At 38.2% G+C, this 19,345-nt stretch overlaps 1 protein-coding gene and 1 long non-coding RNA gene across 2 annotated transcripts in view; both read left to right on the forward strand.

Annotated features, from left to right (window-relative positions):
• The window catches only part of LOC306999726 (polymeric immunoglobulin receptor-like), a 44,951-nt gene that overhangs the window by 15,532 nt on the left and 10,074 nt on the right, over positions 1–19,345 (forward strand). The window contains exon 4 of the mRNA XM_079614621.1: positions 9,019–9,333. Within this exon, the coding sequence (XP_079470747.1) occupies positions 9,019–9,333 (315 nt within the window). The remainder of the gene's footprint in view (positions 1–9,018; positions 9,334–19,345) is intronic.
• LOC306999727 lies at positions 7,934–8,817 on the forward strand. The gene is made up of 3 exons (XR_013797913.1): positions 7,934–8,046; positions 8,134–8,430; positions 8,512–8,817. It is a non-coding gene; the product is annotated as an uncharacterized lncRNA (long non-coding RNA).

A 19,345-nucleotide genomic window follows, 5' to 3' on the forward strand; every position in this document is an offset into this window, starting at 1 on the left:
CACACACACACACGAACATATCATAGACTACTGGGGCCAGTTGCCTACACCCATTATGTTAAAGCGGTGGTAAAATGCCCTTTTCACAAGATGTAAAATAAATCTCTGATGTCCCCAGAGTGTGTGTGTGTGTGTGAAGTTTTACCTCACAGATATTTTTAAATAGCATGTTAAAGTTGTCACGTTTTGAGGGTGAGCAAAAACACACTGTTTAAATGCAAATTAGCTGCTGCTCCCGGCACAGAGGGCGGGGTTTCAAGAGCTTGTGTGTGTTAGCAGCTGCGATTACCTCACGCCTCACATCCAGTGTTTGGGAAAGTTACTTTTAAAAGTAATGCATTACAATATTGCGTTACTCCCTTAAAAAGTAACTAATTGCATTACTTAGTTACTTTTTTAGAAAAGTAATGTGTTACGTTACTTTTGCGTTACTTTTTTTCCCCACCTGGGCTGGGCTTGTTTTTTTATGAGACAAAAGTTATATTTTTGGGCAAATGTAAAGATCCTTTCACAGCAAAAGTGAAATAATAATCCTCAGGCTGAAGGAAATGTGTACAGAAGAGGAAAGCAAACAATCTATAGTCCTTTCTATCTATAGTCATTTTTGCTTATTTAACTGAATCATCGAAGGTCAGAAGCAAGTACATTAGTAAAGTGAGATTAAATTCATAAAAACTTATGTTTTATTTAACATATTAAGTTATTGGAGGTTTGCATAGTATTCTGATTCTGCATTTTTGATTCATTTTTCACTGATTTGATTCATTTTGAGGAATATTGAATAGTTTTTGTCTCTGCACTTTGATTTGTCTCAACATTAAATGGGAAAACAAAGTAACTTGCGGTACTTATTTGAAAAAGTAACTCAGATATTTTGTTGTAAATTTTAAAAGTATTGCGTTACTTTACTAGTTACTTGAAAAAGTAATCTGATTACGTAACTCAAGTTACTTGTAATGCATTTCCCCCGACACTGCGGTCACATCACACACTAAAATGTCTGAAACTGTTCTGCCTTTAATGTTAAAATGGAGTCAGACAAAGATGGAGAGACTCAAGAAGAAGTGAGGCTGCGCCCCTGCCTTCGTCTTCAGGCGGGACACGCAGATTCCGTACCCTCTGAATGCGAGTTACGAACGGGGCCTACGCCAAAGAACCTTATGCTTGCTGAGCTTCTAAATAAATGGTTATTGTTACAAAATCAATTCTCCCGAGTCTTTCTGGTAGAACTGTTCTTCTAACCACAGATCTAATTTGCTTTTAATCTTCATTTTAATCTTCAAAGCAACAGCCTTTAGATATATTTGGTACAAAGTGTTTATTAGAATGACTATTTTTAATTTATAAAAATGTTTTGTTACTATATTGAAAGACTTTAAATTGCAAGTGTGTGTGTGTGTGTGTATGTGTGTGTGTGTGTGTGTGTGTGTGTGTGTGTGTGTGTGTGTGTGTGTGTGTGTGTGTGTGTGTTTGCGTGATGAACAGGCTGTTTTTTCCGTCCAGCTAAAAGCCACAGAGAACATGTGAAGGTTGAGGGTCTCAGTTCAGTTTGATTTAACAGAATTACTCAGGAAACCCACAGAAAGACACACGACACTGAACAGAGAGACAGAAGACAATGAAGACTAACAGATGATCATTCAGTAATTCACCTCACAAGCATTTATGATCAGCAAATTGTTTTGACTCGACTATTTTGACTTAAAAACAAATCAAACAAAATAAAAATAATGAGCCCCAAAAAATCAGTGACAGAATGGTTAAAAATCCTATAATTATTATTACTGTTTTAGTTTATGTACATTCATGTCAGTACCACTTTAAACAAGAAACATCTCCAGGTTTTATTGGAAAGTTCACTGGAGTTTTCAACATTATTATGATAATTATCCCTGTAAAATCGTTAAATCAAAAAAACGTTACGGCTAAATTCGACAAAAGCGTATCTCTACATGGTAGTAATAGCAAAAGTCTAGAGAATAAAACATAATTGTCAATCTATACAGAAATGTAACAGGATTACTGAATGTGAATTGGCACTTTCTAAAGTTGTGTTGTGATGTTATGGGGGAGATCATCAGACAGATGAATATATGTTTTGAGAATATAAAGTATAAACCCAGTAGTTTTAACTAAGTGACTTGGTTGTAAACGTCCTTTGTGTTTGCAGGGTTGTTTGATACTGAGGTCAGTGTGATAAAGATCTACATGAAATGCTTGTGGTATTCTTATGCTCCATTTATGTTCTTTGAGTCAAACCCAGAAGCCCTTCAGCCTTCTGCAGATGATAAGAACAAGATGTTTATCTTAACGATGGACGCAGACTTTCCACTCCTTAAACCGATGCTGTGAATTTGTTTAATATATGAAAAATACAAATATTATTTATAAAATATCCCAGATCTTCCTCCAAAAGGTTTTAGTCAGGTCATCTGAAATATTTGCTAGAGAGAAGTGCAATCTCAAAACAGCAGTCCAATCAACCGCAGTCATACATAAGTGTGCATTATAAAATAATGCACAATAATAATAATATCTGCTTGCTTTTAAATGTTTAAAGTCCAGCTGTTCAGCTCCTATTTTACATTGCTTTGTTTGCACTGGCATTCAGCTTTATTCTGTGATGAAAAGACACAAAGCTCCTCATAGAAGTCAGTGTAAATTGATAATGAGACATAAAATCTGTGTCTGACTGAATCTCATCCATGTTCACTCATATAAAAGTTCATATTTAGATTTATGATTATTCAAATATGGCACGACGAAGATACACACGAGAGCCAATGAGGATTAAGCAGAGTTTTTACTCCTCCTCCCTTTATCCTTATATGGGGCTGTGCTTCCGTTGTATGAAAACAAAGTTCACGGGTGAAACGTGATGTGAAAGATCATACATCTGTGAGTAATCAATTTAATTTATACCTATTTCTCAAACAAAGCTGTTTTATGTCTTCATAAGACTTTCAGTTACACACCACAAAGTGTATTGTAACGTCTGAAGAACGACAGACAAGGGAGGCTCTGTTTCTGAACTTTTAATCGGAACGCAAGAACAACTGTACACCAGCCTAACTCACTCTCTTGTTTATCTCTACCCAGCCTTTTTGAACTCCCCGCATTAAACTTAAGGTGAAAAATACACGCCGCGTTACCCTCCCCTTAAGAGACAACTGTCCCAGTGTCCATAAAATAACTCAGTAGCGCACAGTAACTTCCAGTTGCAACAACTTTAGTCCTTTATCTCTACTTACATACAGGCAACTTCACAGACGTAGTCTTGTAAGGATCCTGGCTATCCCTGTTGTCCCAAAACCCAAACTCTGTGGAGTAAAGTCTTTGTTGTTACTGTGGACACCGTATGCCCGCTTCTGTCTGGCTGATGCAGCTCCCTGACAGTCCCGGGATCCCTCATGTGCTGTTCCGCAGCTTTTGCAAATACTCCAACCCCCGGCCCCCTGGGGATCTCTGGTTCAGATGGGGGGCCAAAAGACCAGTTCCACAGGTCCATAGTTCCAGGCCAAACATGACAGCGGCTGGCCTGCACCTCGTAGACTCTTGAACTGCTGTTCAGTAGGCCTAGAGGATCAGGGGTATGTGTTGGTCACGTTGGTGCTCACTGTTTAGGACGACTAGCTGGGTGGTCAGGGTACGGTTGAAGCGTTTCACCAATCCATTTCTCTGTGGAAGAAGGGGAGTCGTGCGCATCTTGTGTATCCCAAGTAGTCGTCTCAATTATTGGAACACTTCGGCCTCGAATTTATGTCCCTGGTCGCTGTGAATCTCGTTAGAGGCTCACTAACTGCACTAACCCCGTTTGTCCGCAGTTCTCGTCTCGTGCCGCAAAGACATCGTCGTTGCGTTTCAGCACTTCCCACAACTGTTGACGCTGGCCAATGGTAAGTGCCAGTGCCTTTTTATGGGGAGGGCACTTGTGCGGGTAACTGGGCCGGCGTGGTGCTGACATCAACGGGGGTAACTTTCCATGCAGGTCTTATACTGCCCAGCTGCATCCCCTCTTGCTTGGCCCGAGGGCACATCAGGGATGACTATCTAGAACACAGTGCACGTAAAAACCCTGGGTGTGGCCCAGGGCCATTTTCCATGGAGGGATGTAGACTGTGGTGGGAGTAGACTTGCAGGAATGCGTGGAGAGCCAGCTCCTCCTGTGCAGCTGCTGTGCACTGCGGGTTCCCTCACCGCTCATAGAACCGCACATCCACGGCCAAAGCACCCAATCTTTCCCCTTCTATCCTCCGTCTACCAGCAAGCTGTTACCGTCTTTGATCTGCTGTCTGCCGCGCCTCAAACCGCTGTTCAAAGTAAGTGTATCTCTCTGCTCTGCTTGTGTGAGATCAAGCAGCACTTGTAATGCTGGCCTTTCCAGCGCCAATGCCAGCTGAGCCGATGAATCTTCCTGACTCCACCCAACCCGCCAGACTGTCAGGTTGGGTAGTCAGCTATACTTGAGCAAAATATGGCATGGGGGACACAGATCCATCATACCTGGGCAGCTTAACATGAACCCACACCAGACTGAGCCAGACTCAACCTCGTCCACCTCTCTTCCAGGCAGAATTTCCATTGCTGCACCCACACTTCCATTTATGGGAGGATAGCACTTCCTCAACCATTCAAAACCAGCATGTTTACTCTCACCGGCTGAAGCATTGTCCTCATCCTGGCTCACTTCCAACTCTAAAGAGGCGATTGAGCACTGGCTCCAGCCACTTCTCTCTCTCCCAGCACGGGTGTCCGCATCTCACTAGGCACGGGATTTCCACGGGATTTTCTGAACTTTTAATCGGAACGCAAGAACAACTGTACACAAACGCACCAGCCTAACTCACTCCCGGCCTTTTTGAACTCCCTGCATGATCCCTATAACTACAGGTGCAAAATAAAACAGCAATTTCACAACAATTAGAAAGAGTCAGTATGTGCGTTACAGTATGAATGACTTTTGTGGTACTTATTTGATCTGAGCGCTGAGGCTCGTGAATCCCACAATATCTTTACAGATTTAAAAAACGATGTTAAAAGAATATGAATTATGAAATGGTTCATTATAGAAATTAGTACTAAATATTTGACTCTAAAGCTTCACTGTAAAAAAAATCCCGTATTTTTTACGGAATAATGCTGGCAACTTTGGTTGCCAGAACAATTCTGTAAAAAATACATTAAAACTGTAATCACCTTTACGGAGCAGCATGTAAGTTTTACATTTTAAACTGGTATATTTAACAATGGATTTCAGTAATATTGACATGGCCATAAAGTTATTGAACAAATTCCTTCAGTAAGAATTGAAGACACCTGATGTTAACAAGCAGAATCACTGAAGGAGAAAACCATAATTAAAGTCACCATTATGGAGATCAGTGTGTGTTTTAGTTGGGCTCTTTACCCTTAAATTATTACTTTAAGTTTTTGTTTGGCTGTTGTACATGAGTTATAACAGCAGATGATGAACAAATAGAAAAGGTGATCTGATGGTGTTGGTTGTGTTTTAACATAATCATCATTTCACAATCATTTAACCTGAATCACTGAACTCATATGAGTTAGGTTTATTTTATTAATTTTAGCTGCATAATATGTTTAGCCTTTTCAATGAAATTCAAATAATCAAATCAATAAAAATACAAATAAAAAAATATGTATTCATATTAAAAAATGTTTTGGCAACACAGACATATCAAGAGTTAGCGTATGAATCTCAGCAATGGTGACAAACAGATCACCTCTGATCATAAGCTCATTATTTATTCATGCAGCAATGCATGATGGGAGCCATGAATGAGTTTTGATTGGTAAAACCCAAAATGCACTGCAACATGCTTTATAAATGTCACCATTGTTGAGATCCACAGGCTGATTATTGATGTCTGTGTGTCTCTTTTTTGAACAAGAGAAACTTTTTAGAAATTATTTGGATTACATTGTAAAAGTTAATAGTATTATGGTGTTCAATGACGGTACCACTATAGATAATAAAGTAACCTAACTCATGAATTGGACTCTATATGAGTTCAGTGATTCAGGTCAAATGATTGTGAAATAATGATTATGTTAGAACACAACCAACACCATCAGATCACATTTTCTCTTTGTTCATCATCTGCTATTATAACTCATGTACAACAGCCAAACAAAACTTAATGTTAATAATTTAAGGGTAAAGAGCCCAACTAAAACACACACCGATCTCCATAATGGTTCTCCTTCAGTGATTCTGCTTGTTAACATCAGGTGTCTTCAATTCTTACTGAAGGAATTTGTTCAATAACTTTATGGCCATGTCAATATTGCTGAAATCCATTGTTAAATATACCAGTTTAAAATGTAAAACTTACATGCTGCTCCGTAAAGGTGATTACAGTTTTAATGTATTTTTTACAGAATTGTTCTGGCAACCAAAGTTGCCAGCATTATTCCGTAAAAAATACGGGATTTTTTTTTACAGTGTTGCTGTAATATGAAAATGACTCCAATAGTAGTCCTACTCTAAGTTTGTAACTATATGTACATTTTCTGAAAGAAAAAAAAGGACATTTTTTGAAATTCCTTAAGGGATTGTACTATATATTTTAAGAAGAGTCAACAAAGGAATGGAACATCGTCCAAAAATATTAATTGAGAGCATCAGCTTGACTGAGACTAAACACAAACACAAATGTCTTGTTGAATCCTCTTGCTCCATCTAGTGGTCAATCTGAGATAATGTCTGTTAAATTTATTGATTTATTGAAATTATCTTTGTGTAGGTTATGGTATGATAGTTTATAGAGTCGATGCATGTTTCCTACTCTTCTGTTTGGATTAATTAGAAATGACACTGATTTACATGCTCCAGTCAATCTGGAGAAGTTAAACACTGGCATTAATAGTTGTTATATACATGGACCCATGTATACATGTAGATGTTTTAAAAACCAAAGTTTAAGATGAAGCAAAGGAAGCAAATGAAAACAAGTCTCGACATTTCTCTCTTTGTCCAGTTTGTGTTGTTAAACTGTCCATCAGTGATGCTGGAGTTTGATTGACAGCTGCTGTCCGTGATGCTGGAGTTTGATTGACAGCTGCTGTCCGTGATGCTGACTCCACAGCTGCCTGTTAAAGTGACAGAAGCATCATCAGACTCAGACTTCATCTGATGATCCTCTGATGATCGGAGGAGAGACAGACCAGAAACACTGTAGACAGAATGAGATGTTCAGATCTGATGACATTTGCCTTCTTATAACACACAATATAGCACAAATATCTTATAGCACAAAATATAGCACAAATATCTTATAGCACAAAAAAAGTAAAAAAAAATGTATGGAAGTTCATATGACAATAATTGTTTTTTGGATCAATGTAAAGTATGATGATATTTATTTGTATAGGCATAATGTATTTATCCTGCAAGTCAGATAATGTCTGTTTCCTAATGTATTCCAGCTGATAAAGATGTCAAAAACTCAAAGTATAAATGACAAAAGTATCAGATGCATTTTTGATTTCCTAGGGAGGAAGGAAGATGAAACTATTAAATAAAGCCTTATAATGTTCTTTGTATATGAGAGTGGATCAGCCTTTGTGACTCAACATGTACATTTCCTGGTGTGTGAATTATGTCAGTTGTATGTGGTATATTTACTACATCTTGTGTTTTGGCATTTTAATTATGTCTTGTAACTTTTGTAAAGTTTGGGGCCCCCTGTACTATATACTGTTTTAAAAATGCCTATGAATTATGTTCAGTGTCATTTGTCCTTCTAGAGAAGATGAAGCCAGTATGAGCTCTCAGTGTCAGACACTGTAACCTCCACTAGGTGGCGCTCTTTCAGTGTGATGAATGTAATATTCAGTCAGTGCTGATGGTGGGAGGAGCCAGTAAAGCTGATCATTACTGATAAAGAGCTGAAGAAAGAGGAACTAAAGCACACAGATGTAGAGACAGAGAGATTCACACAGAGAACATTCAGCATAAAGAAGACTGAACTCAACTCACAATGAAGATCCTCCTCATCTTCTTCACTTTCTCCCTGATCTCAGGTCAGAGCTTTTCTCTTTCATCACTGCAGTAATGATGCTGTTTTCTGTTCATGAGCTTTCTGATCACAGTATCAATCTGATTGACAGGTGCAGTGAGATGCGTCAATGTCACTGGATATTCTGGAGGAAGTCTTCTGCTTGATTCTGGGAAACGTTGGTTCAGTTACTCCGCTAAATATATGGCCAAATCATCTGAGTGGAGAATAATAATAAATGATAGGAAACATGATAAATGGATTAATGAAGGAAGATTCACTTTATTTTGCAATGAATACGGAGGCCTCATGATATACATTAGGGAACTGAACCCAAAAGATGCTGGAACTTACCGGATTCAGGTTGATGGCATGTGGGTAATTAATATGGCTTTGAATGTAGAAGAAGGTAAGTCATTTTAAGATCAGAGTCGTTGTTTAGTAACTACTGGTCATTTATAAATATATTTCTTTATCATGTGAATTACAGATTCATGTTGTAACGTGTTAAAGAGAGTGATGGTGAATATTGGAGAAACTGCAACCTTCAGCTGTGAATATTCTCACAATCATATTAATGATCCTAAGATCATATTCAAAGAAGGAGAAGACTCTATTGAGACGATTTACAGCACCTCGAAGAAGACCGAAAGATTCAGTGTTTCTGATGACAGACATAAAAATATATTCAGTGTGAGAATTACTGCTGTGACTCCAAGTCAAGTCAAGTCAAGTCATCTTTATTTATATAGCGCTTTTTACAATACAGATTGTATCAAAGCAGCTTCACAGTTATAAAAAGAAAATACAAAAAAAAAAAAAAAAAAAAAAAAGATCCTTTGGAGTTTGGATCAACAGACACTCGTACAGTTACTCCATTATTAATACTGTGCATCTACATGTTGTCAGTAAGTCGAACAAACTCTCAATCTAATCTGGTATAAAAGTTTACAAGTTTGCTGCTAAATTTATTAGAAGTGATATTTGTGATTGACAGCTAAAGTGGGCGTGTCTAGAGCCACTGGCCACTCAGGAGGTCGTATGATGATCAAGTGTGAACATCCTCAACACAAAACCAAGCCAAAATACTTCTGTAAAGAACCAGATGGATGTTCAGAGAGCAAGAATCCAGGAGTTCAGGATGAATGGATGGAGAATGGAGATGTTTCTTTATATGACGACACCAGAGCAGGAGTCTTGATGGTGTTTTTTAGAGAGCTGAAAGCTGCAGATGCAGGAACATACAGATGTGGAGTGAATGTGTCTCACTATACTGAGAGCTTCACTGAACTTCAGCTGGACGTCACAGACGGTGAGGAACTGGATATACTTTATCTGGCATACATGAAGTATTGGTGATTTTTATGTAATTTATCTTTATTTACAGATGTAATGTTTGTGACTGAATCTGCTCATCTTGGTGAAGAAGTCAACATCTCCTGTCAGATCCCAGAGGAACATGAAGTTCATTTCTGCAAAGAGGATGATGATCACATCTGTCAAAACATCAGCACATCTGCAGTGACAGAAACGAGTCCTTCATCTGAGAGAAATGAAGAGAGAGTGTTTACAGTGAGCATCAGTAATGTGAGCGTGAGAGATGCTGGAGTTTACTGGTGTGGAGCAGAAACCAGAGACACACATTTGACTTCCATCTCCCTGACCACCAAAATTCAGCTCGACCTCTTCAGTGAGTGAATTCAGATGTTTATTGCTGTAAATACAGTATATTCAGAATCATGTGTGTTAAATGTGTGTGTTTGTTTGCAGTGTCTCCAGTAGTGAGACGTGAAGGAGAATCTGCTGAGATCTTCTGCCCTTATGATTCAATCTATAAATCAAAGTCAAAGTCTCTCTGTAAGGGGAAGTGCTCCACTAGAGATATAAATACTCTCAATGAGACTGTGAGAGAAGAGAAAGAGACCAAGACTGACCGACTGACTCTGAATGATGACGTCACTGCAAGTGTCTTCACTGGGACCATCACTGGACTGACAGCAGAGGATGCTGGGAAATACTGGTGTGCAGTGACATTAGAGAGAGACGTGAATTATCTTTACACACATCTGATCGTCATCATGAACGAGGTTGAGGAAGGTTTATACATCTGAATATATTAAACTATGGCTGAGACACATGAAAATCAACAGAGGCATATAAAGTAGAATGTTTATGTGTAAGTATGCAGAAGAGAGATTAACATACTGTAATGTTTCGCTACTAGTACACATCAAAATCCCCAGAGTTAAATTAAATCTGCTCAGAGTAGAATTGGTCGCTCTCTACAGAGAGTTAAAGTAACTCTGAATCAGAGTTAAACTTAATGAGATAAGTGATTAATTAAGTGATTGAGCATTATTGATGAACACCTGCTGTCAACAAGCAGAATCATTGAAGGAAAGAGAAACACAAGAACTACAACTGACTTCACCTTCGTGTTTTTCAGGTGCGTAAGGGTTTGTGTATTATGCAATGCCCACGATAGTCATACCATTTGTGTAGATTTTATGTTATGTGTTTCTCTTGATTTCTCTTTCTATATTTCTATTTTCAGGTTTCTCCATGATCATCATTATGTGTGTGTGTGTGAGTCTGCTGCTGATTGGTGGATTCACTCTGACTGTGTGTAAAGTAAGACACAAGAGACAAGGTTTGATCATTTATTCTGTTCATGTATTTTATTCTGTTAAAACAAATGAATAATTCTAGTTATTTGAAAGTCTCTTCAATCAGCAGAAGTAAAACCTCAATGAGTTTCTGTCTCAGATGCTGCTGTATGTCTCCAGTTTGACACTTGATGTAGATCTGATTCATGTGATTCTCTCACAGATCCTGGATCAGCTCAGATTAACAGTCATGATGATCTACCCACAATCCTCTCTGATGAGCTCCTGTACGCGTCTGTCAGTTTCCAGAAGCATGAAGAGTCTCTCAGTGAAGCTTCAGTCGCTGTCAGTAAGAACGAGATTTACTGTGATTACGCCACGGTCAGTCGCCGCATGAGACTCAACTAACTCACTTATAACTGATCACAGATCAGCACACATTACCCCAGACCAGTATTTGCTTATGTTTACAGTTAGTTGATACAATTTTCCTTATAATCCATAGTTTAGCGTAATGTTTTATAGACCAGGGTCATTCAGTCTGTTAAATCATGAGGTATTTTAAAGTTTCCACTGCAGAACATGTTGCTTCTTTCACACGTTCCAAATGTGTCAGATGGTGATTGGTGTGCATAAAGAGTTTCTCAGTTCATCTCAGTTTATGTGTGACAAAAACAGGAAATACAAGCCTGAAGTGACACAAAACATATTGTAAAGTTTCCACTAGAGATGTAAAGATGTGTATATTAAATGCAACTCGTGGGCCTCGTTTACACGTAGATGGTTTTTTAGAAAAACTGAGACATTTCCCTTCAGTTGTGCCCCTCGTTTACACACAAACGGAGAATTCTCATCTGAAAACGATTATTTCTAAAAACTGCGGTCAGAGTGGAGATTTGCATGTTTGCATGTAAACTGAGAAAACCGACGTCACAGTATGCGACAGAACTTGCACTTGCGTCAACAGTGAAACCTTTATTTTCTGGATTCTGATTGGCTAACGTGGGCTTGAGCTTCTCGTTACACTGCCACCTATAGGTTTGGCATGCTCTTGACAGCATATATAAACGGGTTCGTGTAAACGAGCACTTTTCTGAAAACTGACAGGTGTGCACAATGTTATTTTTGAAAACGAAGAGGGTGAAATGTCCATTTATGAAAATAGCCGGCAACGTGTAAAAACAGCCTTGGCACATCTTTAATAGCAGCTCAAGTTCAAAAAGGTTCACAGCAAATTTCCCAGTGTTAAATTAACACTGATCAGTGTTTATGCACACTCAGGCCCTGTTTACACGAGAACGCTCGCGAGTGAAAACGTAAAAATATTTTATCGGATGTGCCTACACGGCGACGGCATTTTTGAGGCTTAAAAACGCAAAAAAGTGAAACCCCCCTCCAGAGTGGAAATCTTAAAAACGCTCCAGCATCGCGTTCCCGTCTAAAGGGTAAAAATAGTAAAAACGCAAAAGTCTGCTAGACAGTGTCGCGTACGTGTTTACGTCACTGGCATTTCCCCCCCCCCATAACGCTCCTCTAAATGCAGAATAAAAAGTGATAATGCAACGCCACTTATGCGTTTTCTCTTCAGATCGTTTACGTGAAAACATAGCCTCAGAGTGTTATAAGTTTCACTGAAGCAGTGTTAAAGTTAATGAGATAATGAAGTGATTGAGCATTAGTGATGAGTCTTTGCTTTAGTTGGGCTCTTGACTCTGGGCATTTACATGTTTGTTTGTTTGAGGTCTTTAAAAAAAAAATTGATGAATGCAGGTCTTTTTTTTATGAACAGATAGGCTACTTTTTTCGTCCAGCTCAAAGCCACAGAAACTGGTGAAGGTCGAGGGTCTCAGTTCAGTTTAGTTAAACACACTTACTCAGGAAACCCACAGAGAGACACACGACACTGAACAGAGAGACAGAAGATGAACAGAAGACAATAAAGACTAACAGATGCTCATTCAGTAATTCACCTTGCATTTATTGTGTTAACATAACATAATACATTGATGTCAAAACTAATTTAAACAAGCAACATCTAGAGCTTTTTTTTCTGTAAATGTGTCTGTTATTTTTCATAATTTTCAATATTATCTCTCTGGCTAATATCTTGCAGTAATTGTATGAGTTGTATGTTACTTTGCTTTTCTGAATTCAACGAGATAAAGATAGAAACACAGTTGTAAGTATAGAGCAGGGGTGTCCAGACGTGGTCCTGGAGGGTCACTGTCCTGCAGAGTTTGGCTTTAACTTGCCTCAACACACATGCATGGACATTTCTAAGATAAGAGCTTGATTTGCCGGTGTACGTGTGTTTAATCCGGGTTAGAGCTGAACTTTGGTTGGACACCCCTAGAGATGTTACAGAATTACTGAATGTGAAATGTCTGTTTCTGATGTTGTGTTTGTGATGTTATGTATGAGATCATCATCATCAGACAGCAAACAGATGATAAACAGTGAAGTGATGAGTCATTTGAACATTTTACTAGAATCTTTGAAATAAAAAAACAGAAGTTTGATTTAATTAAAAAATATATAGGGGTGTAATTTCAGAAATAAACATTATCTTTTTTGAACAAAAATTTGATTAAGATAAAGAGAATTGTTTGTAGAGTCTCAGTGCTGTGTGTTTGCAGGGTGGTTTGATGTTGAGGTCAGTGTGATACACATCATGAGGTGTTCTTCAGCTTGTGGTTTTCTTTTGCTCTGTGTATCTTCTTTGAGTCAAACCAAGAAGCCCTTCATCCGCCTGAAAGTGTGATAAATACAGAATATAGTTTTTCATTACCAATGGCTATAGATTGTCCACTCCATACAAAGATGCTGTAAATTGTGTTATATATGGAAAATAAAAAATCTTGTATTTGAAAACGGAAATCAAAAGTCATTTTTGTATCTGTACTGTCATCCACATTGGCACAAAGAATCTACATATTCAAATATGACACAACAACATACATGCGAGAGCCAAAAAGGTTTAAGCACCGTTTTGACTCCTCCCTTTTCTCCTTATATGGCGCTGTGTGAACCGACAGATCAGAGTTATTTCTGAAAGATTTTCTGAGTAATGAATAAAATGTACAGCCATTCGTGAATTACTAAAAATATCTTTACAAACTTAAACAACACCATTAAATGGATATGATAAATAGTCAAGTCAAGTCAAGTCATCTTTATTTATATAGCACTTTTTACAATACAGATTGTATCAAAGCAGCTTCACAGTGATAACATGAAAATAATACAAAAAATAATTTTATCATCGTCCACCTTTAAGGCAGATCTATAATATTGTTGAATATTAAATGTCCCCAACTAAGCAAGCCAGAAGGAAGGCAACAGCAGCAAGAAACCAAAACTCCATCAGGGACAGAATGGAGAAAAAAACCTTGGGAGAACCCAGGCTCAGTCGGGGGCCAGTTCTCCTCTGGCCAATGAGTGAACAGTGGATGATTATGATTGAAGACTGAAAATTGACTGTTTAATGTTTTTTTTTAGTATTATTTTTCTTTATTAATTTTCTTTATAATTTCATAATGTATTTTGTGAAGTCAGACTATGTTTGTACATGTGTACTGAACAGAGAGCTGGTAGAGCTATATTTTGCTTGGAGGTATGTGTGCTATGTAACATGTTCTTTGCAGGGAAAGGAATGTTTCCACTGATGCAAGTATATCACCAAAGTAAACAACAAGGATGACGTGTACAAATGACATATACGTTCCAATTTTAAGAAGCTCAAAGCAACGTTTTGTTACCTTACATGGAAGTTGTAAGTCTCTCTGTGATGTATATAAGCTAGATCTTACTGCACCACTTCAGAGAAGCATTAAGGCATGATGAGGGGTGAGAGGAAGGAGGAAACAGAGATTATGGGGTAAGGGAGGAGAAACCATTTACATCTAGTATGATGGGGTGAGAAGATAGATAATGGGGAATAGAGAAATCTAGAATGAAGACCTTCTCTCATGTAGCCTAATTCTTATATGCCTGTGTTTCTCTCTGTCTGACATATGACACATGTCCAAATAATAAATCTCTTGGCAAGATATCAGGTGTAGCTTCCGTGATTCAACAATTATGGGGGAAGCACGATTTTTAGAATCTACAATGATTCAGGAGCATTACAGGTCAGAAGTTCAGAATGAATCAGAGTATTCCAGTTCCGGTTGGTTGAAGTCGGAGAGGAGAGGAGGAGAGACTGGTTGACACTTCAGGTCAGCGTCGTCGTCGTGTCCTGGCGCTGGTCCTTCATCAGATCTGGATACGGCCTGGTTCCGATGGACAGCGGTAAACCTCGGGATAGACAGAGAGACTAATATTAGCGTAGACGCCATCCTTCTTATGATGTACCAAGTACATCAGGATTACGGGAAGTGTTCCCGGTCCCGGCTGTTCTAAACTATGCAGCCTAATTATATAAGTCTATAATGTGTTATGTGTATGCTAGGCTGAAGAGATGTGTTTTTAGTCTAGATTTGAACTGACAGAGTGTGTCTGCTTCCCGGACAATGTTAGGAAGACTGTTCCAAAGTTTTGGTGCTAAATAGGAAAAGGATCTACCGGCAGCAGTCGATTTTGATATTCTAGGTATTATTAACTGGCCGGAATTTTGAGATCGCAGTAGACGTGAAGGACTATAATGCGTTAAGAGCTCGCTCAAGTACTGCGGAGCTAAACCATTTAGTGCTTTGTAAGTGATAAGCAATATTTTAAAATTTATACGATGTTTAATAGGCAGCCAATGCAGTGTTGACAGAACAGGGCTAATATGGTCATACTTCCTGGTTCTAGTAAGAACTCGAATAATGAACATACATAATTGTACACTATACTATTAATCACCATTCTCTAAAATATGCTGGGATGTCAAATTGACCAACTTTAGACAATATATTAAACTAGATTTGTACATTTTCAGAAGAGTGAATACTGCATGTTTGTTCAAAACTCGCCCCACAATGCAATTGAGTTGTTGCCAGGTTTTAATAGAAAAATGGGGAATTAATTTATCCCAAACGCTGCTTTATTGAACAAGATCCTTTCATAATAAATAAGCAGGATGCACACAATTATTGTGTGAAAATCATTTAGGGATTAATGTAAGGAAAGACGTTGAACGGTATAAAGATCCTGTGAGACATCAACTTGGTCTAGATTGTAAACATGAATTTACAGTGTTTTATGTTTATGCTTTTAAGTTTCTTCTTGTAAGCTGTGTGGTCTCATTTAGTGTTTGTGATTTTCTGTTCATGGTTTTTGTTTTGTAGCACCTAATCACAATCAGAAGTGTTATTAAAACCTCTGGCTCCATCTAGAGGCAAAGATGAGTTCATGTAAAATTTCTGTGAGTAAACTGTTACTTTTATTGAAAGTAGTTGAATTGTGTTTGTTTATGAAGAACTTATTTCTTTATAAATTATTTATAAATTAAACTTGGTTTCCTTGCCTCTTGTATGTTTGAAAAGAAAGAGGGGATGAAAGGCGAGTGAAACTTTGGCCTAATATTTAATGATTACCAGATATTGTTTATGCAGATGTTTTTTTACGACCACAGTCACAGTGAAGGAAGAAGAGGAACAGAAGTTCCAGCATTTTGCTGCTGAATCCACACCAATCTTTGATATTATTTGTGCATAAAGTATCCAAACAAATCCAGTCAAATATGGTTCTGTTTGCTCCTTATAGCTGTTATTGTCCAAAGTATTGGATGCATTTTTATTTAAGAGTGTTGTATATGTTGTAGCAAATTCAAAGTTCACAGATCAGGTCTCAAATAAATCTCTCAGAGTCGAAGTTTCAAGTCTCAGAAGAATCAACTGTATTGGACAAGCAACAAATACCAGCTGATACCAGATACCAGCTGGCCATCCTGACTCGCAATGGCCAGACTACAGGTTTTTATACCTTTCTCTTATTGCTCAATCGCTCAAAGCACCCAATGGGCAGCCGTATCGTCATCCAGACATCGCCACTATTAGATTTATTGTCCCATCTCTGCACCTGCAGTGTCCAGTATCATCCATCATCCTGGACATCTTACATAACAGTTGTATTTCAGTATCCCCCCTCACCTATCATCATACATCTTCCCATATGATAACTGTACAGAGTTGGGTAATTTTTTTCATCCTTACAATTCTCGTTGATCAGTTGACACTCTAGACATTCTTGGCATTACTGTACATCATACAGACTTTGCATGAGACAGCGGAAATTCTCCAACATTTTATACAGGCTCTAGTCTAGGGAGTGAGTTTACATGTACATTTACTGTCGCCCTCTAGAGGAATATTTATATAATGCAGAACAGTGTCATTTGTCCTTCTAGAGTAGTGGTTCTCAACGGGGGCGGTTTTTTTTGTGTTAATTTCTATTACATTAAAATTGAAAACAGTAGTCTATCAATAATGTCAAAAATATGATGTGCAGTCAAGTTCGGGTGTGTGTGCGGTTTAAATGAGTGTTCTCACCGATACGCTTGTTGTGATTCGCTGAGTTTTGACAAGTTGTATAGACTTGATATTATTTCTTACCAGCAGCCGCATCCTAAAACATCTTCCCGCTCCCCTGCCAAAGATCCAGGCAAGACAAGATTAAACATGTTTACTTGCAAAATAATTGCCCAACATTCTAAAATCTGCCAGTTTAATGCGACATGCAAGTTTCTTTTGCAATATTATTTGTCCAGTCATAGATCTAGCGCTCAAGCACGGACTAGAATCACACAGCGGAGGAATGGAAAGTTGACAAGCCATTAAAAAGTATTGACTTAGTTAAGAAACACTTATATATTTTCAAATATTTTAAATAAATCATGTTCCTGTTAGGGAGTATGAATGATGGAAGACCAGGGCGGAGTGCAGTTTACAGTCTTTGATGAATAAAGGAAGATAGTCCTCAATGAAGAAACAGAACACATACTCAGGCATTAATCAGCGCCAGAACAGAAACTGCCAGATCACTGGATAACAGGGTAACACAAACTCCCACGAGGACGACGGTCCGGAAACAGAGAGACGCTGAGCCAGTCAGGACTAGTGATGACAGCATAGAGGATGACCAGCCGAGAGCAGACGCTGAACAGGTATTTCTGCAAACAGGCACAGCTGGACAATACACAGTCTGAAGGTAGCGAAACTCACAGTTGAATAAACAGTATCACTTCTAGCTGATAGCACAGGACAGGACAGGACAGGACAGGACAGGACAGGACAGGACAGGACAGGAAGTGCGAGCACAGACGTTTCACACGTGAAGACATCGAATAATCTGACAACAAGACAGGGCTAGGAAGAGGGAATAAGAGACTGAGATAATCAAGAGGAAAAGAGGGAACAGGTAGGAGACAGGAACGAAAGGGGAAACAGCTGTAGGGGATAATGAGCGAAGGAGAAGATGAGTGTGCGTGTGTGAGTGAGTGTGTGACCACAAGAGGGAGACAGAGAAAGAAGAGAGAACCCAGGATCATCACAGTTCCCATTCACTCCGGCAACACATTTTTAAATGAATATGAATTAAACTAAATTCTATTTATAAGGTAAAACTTTTACATTTTTAGGCATTAACTAATGCCAATGCCTAATGCCAAAATGTTTTATTTATTCACCAAGTAGTTTACTGGTCAGGCATTATTGTTAACTCAAGACAGAAAGGAGAAAATGACAATTTGATGGATGATTTAAATATATTCTGTAATCACATTATGGTGTTGTATTAATTCCGCCGGCATATCCAAGTGTTAAACTTGGATAGTTTCAAGATGGTTAAAAATAATTAATAATACATTAATAATTTAATTGTTCATATTGTGTTTATTCTTTATTTTTTTATTTTTTTACTGATTATGAACACAAATTAATCATGACAATCCAAATTAATTGTAATTGTATTTATTTTAACATTGATGAAAACAAGCTGATACCAAGGTATTTTAGGCCTATACAATTCTAACATAAATGTTCATGAAAAATCATGATTGTATTTTTTTAAAGTAAGGTTGTAAGCAGCTTCTTGCAATTCTCTACTAAATGCGTAATAACCCAAGTGCAAACATTACCGCTTTAATGGCGTCCTTTATTTTTAATAATTATGTAGTAGTGTAATGTAGACAGACACAACTAAAAGAGGTTTGAGTTTTTCTTTGTTTAATTTGCACACTGAATATGGGTTGGAGCTTTTAATTTTGAACTCTCAAAGTGCACCAGATTGATGAATTTAACATTAAAATGCACAAAATTTTCTTACGAACCCCCCTAGAGGGACAGAGGAACACCCACCACAGTTTTACCAAAGATCCTGTGGAAAACACTGGAATTGATAAGCCAATGCAGCTTATAGCTTGTTTTTTGGATTAACTAATATGGAGTATAGTTCAATTGTATTATTAATACAGTACTAAAATATGACGATTTTGTAATGATTTCATCTGTTAACTCTCACTTGTTCCTGCTCACTCATTACATGGCATTAGTGTAGTGTGGTGTGTGTGTGGTGTGTGCGTGGGGTGGGGGGTGGGGGGGGTCAGGGACCTGGATATTGGATAGGGGGCGCTGGCCCAAGAAAGGTTGAGAACCACTGTTCTATAGAGAAGATGAAGCCAGTATGAGCTCTCAGTGTCAGACACCATAACCTCCACTAGGTGGCGCTCTTTCAGTGTGATGAATGTAATATTCAGTCAGTGCCGATGGTGGGAGGAGCCAGTAAAGCTGATCATTA

The sequence above is a fragment of the Phoxinus phoxinus genome, assembly GCF_949152265.1.
Source record: "Phoxinus phoxinus genome assembly, chromosome: 6".
Taxonomy (NCBI): Eukaryota; Metazoa; Chordata; class Actinopteri; order Cypriniformes; family Leuciscidae; genus Phoxinus; species Phoxinus phoxinus.